Raw genomic sequence first — 10,741 nt, forward strand, 5'->3', positions numbered from 1 at the left:
ATGGATGGATGGATGGATGGATGGATGGATGGATGGATGGATGGATGAAACAAGCTTCATATTTGAGTAGATGGTAAGTGATGAATGGATGGGAGACTGAAAATGAAGGTGGATGAATGGGTGGATTTATGGCCATGGGAGGCAGGGAGGCTCTTATCAGGCCCAGATTAGATCACCTGACAAAGATTCTGCTTTCTTTAATACTCCACTAGGATGACAGCATAAATAGTCCACTGCAGAGCCTGAGGTAAGAAAAGCTACTTATTAGTCCTATTTTTTTTTCTAAAAAATGCTCAGCCATAGCTGGCATCCAGGGTATATCCTTAGCTAAAAATAGATACCCAGCACTCAGATCAACCTGGGCTTAAATCATTGCTCCTGAAAATTCTATGTGACTGAAATTTTAAGTCACCTGTTTTCTTCTGGACCTTCGACTCCCCATTTGTGAGATGAGGCATAACTTTTATGTTGTTGTGGGTAAAAGGCATTAATAACAGACATGGAACTTCTTGAGTAGTTCCTGGCTCATAAGCAGTGCTCAGTAAATGACTGCTGAGGAGAAACGTTAACTAACAAGCCATCAACCACCTGGTGACAGCATTCTTACTTACAGACAAAAAAATACTCATGAGTATTTTTGAAGGATTAGGCTGGACTTACGATATTTCAAGCAAAAGGAACAGAAGGAGTAATGCTTTGGGAATAAGAACCTGAGAGATGTGTATGAATCGTGGTCCCAGGAGAACAGAAGGATTTAAAGGTCACTCTTTGAAAGCTAACTCACAAAAAGGTAGTGATAGCAGCATCATAAAACAGTTAGTTCTTGTTTTACCTCCTTATTGATAAGGATGTACCAGGAGAAGGTACGCCGTCACACTGGAGAAATCCAGGACCTACGAGGTAGCATGAACCAGCTCATTGCCAGACTCCAAGAGATGGAAGCCATGTCTGACGAGGTGAGATGCTGCCATTGGGCCCTTTACCACCCAAGGTCTTTGCTGATGCCCTGGTTCTTATATCCCAAGTTATCTTCTTCCTTGGTTTCACAGTCATTTTGATGGAGTGCATCTTCCTCCCTACCAGTAACTTTCTGCAAAAGACTAAAAGGAGAGATACATGTATGTGTGTATGCATGTATATGTACATATACATACATATATATATATGAACTTGGAGATTTTTAAATATCCTTATTCTAGCCTTATACCTAATTGATAGTTTTGCTGGGTATAAAACTTTAGAAAGAAAAGCTTCTTCTGAAAATTCTGAAAAGTCCATTGTTATATTCTAGTTTTACTTTGCAATTGAAAATTGTACCATTCTTAACTTTTACCCCTTGAGTCTAACCTGGTGCTTATTTTGGTTTATTTTTGTCCCTAGAAACTTTTAATATTTTTTTGTGTACAGTATAACATACCTCAGGGTTTACTATTATTGAAAATATGCACTGGTATTTTTCAATAATTTCTTAAAACTCTTAGCTTTTATCTCTTAAAATATTCCTTCTTCCTCAGATATTCTTTTCTCTTGTATTCTGATTATATCTATGCTAAATCTATAGAGTAGCTTTCAAGTGCTTCCTTTCTGATTTATTTGTTGCTTTTTTCTTTCTTTTTCTCTATGATCTAAGTTTTGACAGTTTTAGCTCATCCTTCTTCAGACTCACTTGTAATAATTCATTTTTATATATTGAATTATATATCTAAATATGTAGAATATATAATATATAACTCAATATATAAAATTTATTTAATATATTCAAAAATACAAAATTCAATATATAAAATATTCACATATACTTAGAATTCATATTCAATAGATTTTCATTTCATAGATTTAATTTAGCCATCAATTCATTGTTTGTCTGTTTTCTATCTTTTCCTTTACTGAAGAAACTAATCGTAGTTATTTTTATAATTTTTGTCAGCTAACTCTAATATCTGGATTATTTATGGTTTTCTGTTTTTCTTTTTCTCACTTGGCATCAGCTTTTGTTTTGTCACTTAATGCCTAGTAATTTTTAGTGTTTTGTTTTGTTTTATTTTTTTCCAAAAGTAACTTTTATTTGCCTGTTTCAGTTGTTGTCTTGGAGGCTTATTACCTCCGTCAGCTAATGTAGGCTGGAAGCTTCTAACCTCCATACAATCTAACCTAGGCCTAGAATGTTTTCAGCCTCTGAGACTTACTGCTTAATAAACTCACCCTTTCTTGTTCTTACTGAGCTCTGTGCTGGCTGCTTTAATTCAGCTGTTCTAGCTCAAACTCCTCTCCCAGCTAACTTAATCAATATGTCTTCTCTCTCAGCCCCTGAATTGCTCTGCTTGGCCTCAAACTAACTCCAGCAATCTTTTCTTCTGGCTCATTCTCATTCTCTGACCTAGTCTGTCTTCACCTGTGTCTAGCTTATTCTCTCGTTCAACCTCTCTCTCTCTGTAAAACTGCCTCCTCTCTTTCCCTGTATTGCCTCCTTTTTAATTTATTTTATATTTATTATAATTTATTCACTTTGTATCCCAGCTGTAGCCCCCTCCCTCCCAATCCTACCCTCCCTCTTCTCCTCCCATACCCCTTCCCCAGTCCACTGATAGGGGAGGTCCTCCTCCCCTACTGTCTGCTTAGCCTATCAGGTCTCATCAGGACTGTCTGCATTGTCTTCCTCTGTGGTCTGGTAAGGCTGCCCCTCGCCTCAGGGGAAGGTGATCAAAGATCAAGCCACTGAATTCATGTCAGAGACAGTCCCTGTTCTCCTTACTAGGCAAACTCACTTGGACACTGAGCTGCTAGGGGCTACATCTGTGCAGGGATTCTAAGGTTATCTCCATGAATGGTCCTTGAGTGGAGTATCAGTCTCACAAAAGACCCCTGGGCCCAGAATTTTGGGTTCTGTTGCTCTCCTTGTGCAGCTCCTGTCCCCTCCAGGTCTTTCTATCTCCCACTTCTTTCCTAAGATTCCCTGCACTCTGCCCAAAGTTTGGCTATGAGTCTCAGCATCTGCTTTAATACCCTGCTGGGTAGAGTCTTTCAGAGACCCTCTGTGGTAGACTCCTGTCCTGTGCCCTGTTTTCTCCCTCTCCCAATGTCTATCCTGTTTGCCTTTCTGAATGAGGATTGAGCATCTTCCCCAGGGTCGTCCTCCTTGCTTAGCTTCTTTAGGTGTACAGATTTTAGTATGTTTGTCCTATATTATATGGCTAATATTCACTTATGAATTAATATACACTAGTGTGTCTTTCTGCTTCTGGGATAGCTCACTCAGGATGATCTTTTCTAGTTCCCACCATTTACCTGCAAATTTCATGATTTCCTTGTTTTTAATTGCTGAGTAGTATTCCATTGTGAAAACGTACCACAATTTCTGTATCCATTTCTCAGTTGAGGTACATCTGGGTTGTTTCCAGATTCTGGCTATTACAAATAAAGCTGCTATGAACATGGTTGAGCAAATGTCCTTGTATATTTGAGCATCTTTTGGATATATGCCTAGGAGTGGTATAGCTGGATCTTGAGGTAGCACTATTCCTAATTGTCTGAGAAAGTACCAGATTTATTTCCTTAGTGGTTGTACAAGTTTACATTCCCACAGTTTTAGTGTTTTCTTGACAAGCTATAATAAAACTCTATTTGCCTCACACAGTTGCAGTTACCACTCAGGAAATGCCCTGTGCTCTGTAGGAAGGATGAAGTGTCACTCTTTCTTGGTGTGGGTATTAAGCTGGTTTAGACAAACCCAGACTGAAAATTCTTTAAGGCTTATTTAGAAGTTTTTAGCATTTGGATTCCTGCCCATTCATCTTCAAAATTTTGCCAAATGTCTTAATGGGAACACCTGGCCATGTGTTTGAGGGCTCTTAAGTCTTGGATTCTATCTTCTAGGCCCACATGAATATAAAATCTTGGACCCTTGTGGCACCTTCCTCACCAGGGGCGAATATTCCATGCTCCTGGCATCTCTGTCTTCCGAGGCCCTCCACTGCTGCTCAAGCTTCAAACTTAGAGCATCACGCATCAGCCTGGGGAGTCTGACCCCACATACTTCACCTAGCCTCCAAGACGCTCCTTGAAAATCAGGATCCCGTGATCCTGTAACTCTTTTATTCTGCATGTTTACAAAATCATCATCATATGATGGTGCCCAGATCTGCCATTAGCTCAAGCAGAGGCCATGCCTCCTTGCATCATGGCTATTGTGGCCTATGAATGCCTAAGTAGCTGACCACAGCAAAACCAAATCTGGATAAACACTTTCTTACACACTTTATTTTTCCTTTGTAAGTAGGTTACCCCAGAGGTACTTTATTCTCATGGATAAATCTTTAAAAATTAATTTGTTCTTTCACCTGTACCTGCTGTGGTGCAGTCTAGCCAGATATTAAGATGCTGTTAAGACACATTCCTGTTTTATTGATGAAAGGTACTGGATTCCCTTTTAATGGTGTTTATTTAAGAACCAGAGCCACCCTTTCCTAGACTTTAAATATGTTCTTCTTCTGGCCAAATCAAGTATTTCTGCCCTGCAATTTGCTCCCAGTTCTTGCTGTAAACCTAACTGAAAAGCAGCCAGCAATGCCATTGCTTAAATGCTACTATACTTTATTAGAAATTCCTCCAAATAGATTGATTGATTAGTTCGTCACAAATGAATTCAGCCTTCCATAAAATGGAAGGAAGTTCCATAAAGTAGAACATGGAAATAGAGGCACATTCTTTAACAGAATGCCACAAGAACGGCCCCTGTCCAAATGCTGGTAGAGTGGCCGTCAGTCCCATCTGAAAGCTCACGAGCGGGCCTGCACTGTCCAGATTCTTGCCTTCAATGCTACTAAGCTCTGCTTCTGCTGTATAACATCCTAGGGCTTCTCTAGCCCATATTGTCAAACTCTTCCAAATTCCTCCCACAAACCAGCTTCAAAGGCCTAAGAACCACATGGTCAGGGTTAGGCTCAGCAACACCCCACTCATCTGGTACCAATCTTCTGTGTTTATTTTATTGTCATTGTGATTAAATACATAGTGTGACAACTTAAAAGGGGGATTATTATTTTGGCTCAGTCAGAGCTTGCAGTTGGAGAGTATGGCAGAGGCTGTCTAATTTACCTTATGGCTGACAGGAAGAGGAGCAGCAACAGGAAGGGGCCAAACCAAAATATAGTCCCCAGGGACACATCTCAGTGACTTACTTACTCCAGTTAGACCCAACTCCTCAGGTTTCTAGAACCTCCAAAAGCAGCATCAACTGCTTATGGACCACGTGTTCAACACATGAACCTATGGTGGGGGACACTTCCTATTCAAACCGTAATCACCATTGATCAAAGCACCCACAGATGGCCTGTCACATGACCTGGCGTCCTTACAACATGGGACTTGGAGAGAGACCCCAGAGATACAAGCAACATTGTAAGTCCTTCGGACTCAATCATAAGTCATCTGTTCTGCCCTAGTCCAAGACTGATCGGCAAAAGACCTTGGACACACACACACCCACACACCACTCAGGAAGCCCAGAGGGATGGCAGAGAACACAGTTCTGCACATAGTGGAACTTCATACAGTTCTCTAATCCCTAACAGCACTCCACAGCCAGGGCGGAAGACAGGATTTTCACCCCTTCTTAAAGACTTAGAAAATCTAGACTCGGAGGCACCATCTTGCCCAAGACCCACAGCAGTAAGGGTCTGACTTCTTCCAGACCTCACAAAGTCTTCTGCCCTTGACCTCACAAAGTCTCCAGGACCTCTACACGACATCTCGTAATGTGAACTTGAAAGATCACAGCAGACCCAGAGGGTAGACCCAGAGTTTCCGCACAGTGTAACGACTATGTCATCCTATTCGGGACCATTCACAGCCTCTGAAAGTGGCAGAGGTGTCCAAAGATCACCTGTCATCTGCCAAAGACACACAGATGGGGCTCAGAATATACCAGGACACAGCCTATGTTTTCTGCCTTCTCAGCAAAAAATGACCCAGAAAATAATGAAGATGATTCATGGCGATTACATTGAAAAGCCAGACTTTGCCCTGAAGTCCATAGGTAAGTGACCTGCCTCCCGTATTGGCCCACCACAGACCTACCTCAGAAACCCTCCATAAGGTGCGCACGCTGCTGCTGCTGCTGCTGCTGCTGCTGCTGCTGTGAAGTACAGCCTCAGAACTGATCTCCACTCCCACCTGGTTTCTCTGATAGGGTCTGGGGTGGGCAACAGGAATCCATGGCCTTCAACTCCACTACCACCCCTCATCATTTACATTCCCCCAAACTGGGGCTCAGTGCAAGGAGGAGAACCCACGGTAAAGAGGCTGACTTTTGAAACAAGCCAGTGGGCCCAGTGACAGTCAGAAATTGGCTTCAGGAGAAATAGAGGAGGTGGCTAGGAAAGAGGAGACCCCTTTCCTTGGGAGGCATTTGGATTGAGACCTAATGAAGAAGGAAGGACCTTCTAGCCAAGAGAATGAATGTGTAAGGGCTGGGGCTGAAAGAGAGAGCTCAGGCTGTTTTAAGGGTGATAGTGGGGCCCAACCAGGCAACACCAGCTGACCCAAGCACCTCAGAACTCAATGAAATGTGGGATCAGATGTAAGAGCCCCTCTGCGAACCAAACCCAGGACGCCTCTCTTTTCAAGCCAGGCCCCCTCTGTACCCTGCAGATTCATGCAGCTGTTCCCAGCACGCTAGCCCAGTGTGTGTGTGTGGGGGGGACTATGCATTAGTTCCCAAATGCATTAATTACCAATGCATTTGTTTAGCACACAGCCTGAGCAAGCTGCTCTTACAGCACTGACTTCAGTGCCCATTCCATTGCCAGAGGGGCACACTGAGCTCCAAAGTTGGCAGGGATTCAGACCAAGTGTGAGTGTGCCCCCAGCGCGAGCCTCCCTCCAGTGGAAGCTGAGACCCTCCCCTCCATACAGGGGCAAGCATCGACTTCTCGCACACGTCAACCACGTATAACCACGACAAGGCTCGCTCCTACTGGAACTGGATCCCACTGTGGAACTACGCGCAGCCCCCGGATGTGATCCTTGAGGCAGGGGCCAGGGCAGGAGGCAGTAGGAGAGGGCCAGGAGAGGGCTAGTAACAGGAGCTGGCAGCAGAGGTGGGGCGGGATTAAAGATGGCAGTGGGAAAGAGATGAGACAAAGCCAAGGTGAGAAGCAATGGACAGGATGGAAGCTGGAGGAGGGGGCGTCAAGATGGAAGCCTTGGGGAGGGCTCTGGCAGGCTGCCACAGTGACCCCACCCAGACCTGACACGCTGGGGTCTGGGAACCCGCAGGCAGCCTTGGGGGTGGACCTGTGGTATACTTCCTTTGCAAAGGAGGACACCATGCCAAGAAGCCAGGTCACTTGGGCATGCGGTATGTGGCAGAGGCAGCATTCAGACATTCACCCTCTGCAGTGCAGCCTTGCGGATGGAGGAGCTGAGATCCAGAGAGGAGCACAAGCCTGTCCCAGCCCCAGAGCGGCTAGGAACCATTAAGAGCTCACCCTAGCCATCAATTTGGGGAAGTGCCATAGCCACAAGCCACCTGTCTATGGGTCCCACCCTCAAGGAACTAGAGTCCATCTAGGACAGTTGCCCCCCAGGGCCGGGGAGGCCTCCTACTGGATGGACATGCACAAGCAAGGTCCACTGGGCAGCGAGTTGGCACTGAGGGCTTGAGACAGGGAAAAGAAATCACAGAATATGGCACCAGCCAGGGAAACAGGTGGTACAGCCCAGGCAATAGAGGGGTCAAACCTGGCTATGAAACACTGACTGCAGTCACGTCTGGGGCAGAGCGTCTACCAGGCATCTGTACCTTCAAGCCTGGCCAACTGGTTCCAGCTTCCCATGCCACCAGCCCTACTTGACTTCCCATGGGTTGGCATGTGTTTTCCAGATAACTGCTAGTCTCCCTTGCTCCTACAAGAGTCATTCCAAGGTCCATCTTCCCCCCCCCCGCCACCACCAGCCCCCAACCTAGCCTAGCATCCCAGTTCTAGATCAGGACGGTGCATACTGTGTCTTTAAAAAGCCCAGCACCTACTGGATGAATAGCTTCCCTGTGTTCTGTGAGGACAGTCCCTTTCCTTCCTGGGCTTCTGTACCTTGTTTTATGGATCAGATCATAACAGCAAGTTATAAACAGTGGTTTAACAGCAAGACAATTGCAGGGCCAAATTACCAAGCTGGACTTAGAGCTCTGCACAATCCTGGGCCACTCATGTCCCTGCTCTGTGTCTCAGTTTCCTCCTCTGTAAATGGAGAGCACATCCAAGTCTATGTCTCGGGGTGACAATGAAAGCATTCAAAGAATGTTGGAAGCGAGGAGTGAATGAATGAGGGAATGAAAGCATGGATGAACAGCTACTGAGAAGGACAAGGTGGGAGGCCCCACTCAAGACCCACCCTCCCTGAACTGCTGGAGCTAATCTCTGTGGACAGAAAGGATGGGCAAGGGAATGTGGGAAGCAGGGAAAGAGGGATCCCAGCCTTCCAGCACAAACCCCTCACACCTGCCTCTTCCAGCCCAATGTGACACCTGGAAACTGCTGGGCCTTTGCTGGTGACCGAGGCCAGGTGACCATCCGTTTGGCCCAGAAAGTCTACCTGTCCAACCTTACACTGCAGCACATTCCCAAGACCATCTCACTGTCGGGTATCCTGGACACTGCACCCAAGGACTTCGTCATCTATGTGAGCGCACGGTTACGACAGGGAGCCAGGCTGGGCTGAAGGGACCGCCTTAGGTGGTAGCCTAAACCTCAAGAGAACCCATCCATATAGCTCAGGGATGTGGCTAAGTTAGGCTGGGAATAGCCAGAGCCTTCCAGGACCAATGTAGATGGCTATCTAGTTCAACCAAGGTCTCTCTGAGACAAGGGAAACCACTGGGCTTCGTTATACTGTGGCAGCCCAGAGTTATCGGGAGAATGGGCTCCAGAGAAGGACTGGGAAGCAGCCTGATCTTCACTGGTGATGTCAGACATAGGCCTCAGCTTCCCCATGCAGTGTTCCTTCCTGTCCCAGACACCAGGCTTGGTGAGGAGCCCCCCCCCATCTCCGGAGTGTGCCAGTCTCAGCCAGATGCATTCTGTGCCTTGGTTGTCTGCTTCCACAGGGCATGGAGAACCCACCCAGTGAGGAAGTGTTCCTGGGGGCATTCCAGTTTCAGCCAGAAAACACCATCCAGATGTTCCCGCTCCAGGTACCTGGGGAGGCCACAGAGAAGCATCTGCTGAGGGTAGCCCAGTGCACCTCCCCCACCTAAGTCCCCTACAGTCCCCGAGAGGTTTGTAGTCACCGCAGGCCTACTTGAAAGATGAAGAGACTGAGGAGACATGGAGCTATGCCCAGTGCCCACAGCAGTACAGGGAGATCCTCCTGACCCCCAGCTAGTCTTCCCTGTTTTCTGGTCCCTCCTGGAGGCCTCTTGCTTTATCTCCTTCCTGGATAGCAAATGTTGAACAAGTCTCCATCAGGTGGGACTCCTGACCCCAAACTTAAAGCTTCTTCTATCCAAGGAGCCCAGAGTCCATACCTGATCTGGCCACAAAAAGAAAATTGAGGCCTGGAGAGGAGGAAGTTGGGGACAGACAGAAGCAGGATTGGATGAACGGCTAACATGACTGTCGAAGCTTGGGATCTAGCTAAGGCAATCCCAAATCTCAGGCTCTGGGCTCTAGGCCTCAGGGTCCCTCCTGAAATTCCCTGGAAGATAAAAACATGCACTGGGTTTTGCTCCGGGTTTTATAGCAGAATTAAAGGTTGAATCTAGGATCTCAAGCTTGTTAGGCAAGCACTCTGCCCCAGCCCTCGTTTTTAATTTTGAGACAGAATCTCACTGTGTAGCTCAGGCTAGCCTCACTAGCAACTGGGATTATAAGCCTGAGCCACCAGTCTGCCCCTGCCTTTTTGCAATGGGCAAGGAGCTTGATACTCATCGTCTCTGCCCACTCTGGGCATAGGGAATGGAGTGGCTAAGCTTACAGAGAAGCCTTGATGTGCCAGGGGCTGATAAACCAGCCATCCCCATAGGGCTTCTTTCATGTCCACAGTAATCCTGGGGAACATCCATTAGCACTCCCATTTTACAAAGGGGAAAACCGAGGCCCAGAGAGGCACAGTGGCTTGCTGAGGACCCGGCATCATCATGTTGCCCAGGTTCCAAAACTGAGGCATCTTCCCTATAGCACTGTGTCTGTTCCAAGGCCTCAGCACCTTCCATCCTAGCCCCCTGCCCTGCCCCCCACCCAGCCCTGCTGAGTTGTTGTGTGGCCTTGGGACAGTCCATTCCCACACCTATGAAATAGGAAAGTTGCCTTCTCCCAAGGCCCCTCTGCTGGGCAGAGGCCTGTGAGGGAGCTGCCACTCTCTGGCTCTGTTTCAGAACCAGCCACCCAGGGCCTTTGCTGCAGTCAAGATGAAGATCTCCAGCAACTGGGGAAACGCTCGCTTCACCTGCCTATACCGTGTGCGTGTGCACGGCTCCGTAACTCCTCCCAGAGACTCAAACCTAGGACCCCTGTCATAGAGAGTAAAGTGTATTCTTTGGTCCCAACCAAATCTGAGTATCTTTGGGCCTTAATGCAATCTGGCTTGGGAACAACACCATGGGTCATTGATTGCCTGTCAGGCACCTGGGCAGCTTCATAACATCCCTAACTGTCCCCTTTCTGCACTGGAGGACAGTTGTAGCTCAGAGTAATTGAGTGGTTTATGGGAATTCACAGTCAGCAAATGGTAGTCCCAGGAACAA

At 46.7% G+C, this 10,741-nt stretch overlaps 1 protein-coding gene across 1 annotated transcript in view; it reads left to right on the forward strand.

Annotated features, from left to right (window-relative positions):
* The window catches only part of Sun5 (Sad1 and UNC84 domain containing 5), a 15,675-nt gene extending 5,159 nt beyond the window's left edge, over nt 1-10,516 (forward strand). Inside the window, exons 7-13 of the mRNA XM_055606597.1 lie at nt 213-247; nt 848-956; nt 5,956-6,034; nt 6,913-7,028; nt 8,512-8,679; nt 9,104-9,190; nt 10,373-10,516. Of these exons, the coding sequence (XP_055462572.1) occupies nt 213-247; nt 848-956; nt 5,956-6,034; nt 6,913-7,028; nt 8,512-8,679; nt 9,104-9,190; nt 10,373-10,516 (738 nt within the window). The remainder of the gene's footprint in view (nt 1-212; nt 248-847; nt 957-5,955; nt 6,035-6,912; nt 7,029-8,511; nt 8,680-9,103; nt 9,191-10,372) is intronic.
* The last annotated feature ends 225 nt before the right edge of the window (nt 10,517-10,741 follow it).

The sequence above is a fragment of the Psammomys obesus genome, unplaced genomic scaffold, assembly GCF_907164565.1.
Source record: "Psammomys obesus unplaced genomic scaffold, mPsaObe1.curated_primary_1811, whole genome shotgun sequence".
In the NCBI taxonomy this organism is placed as follows: domain Eukaryota; kingdom Metazoa; phylum Chordata; class Mammalia; order Rodentia; family Muridae; genus Psammomys; species Psammomys obesus.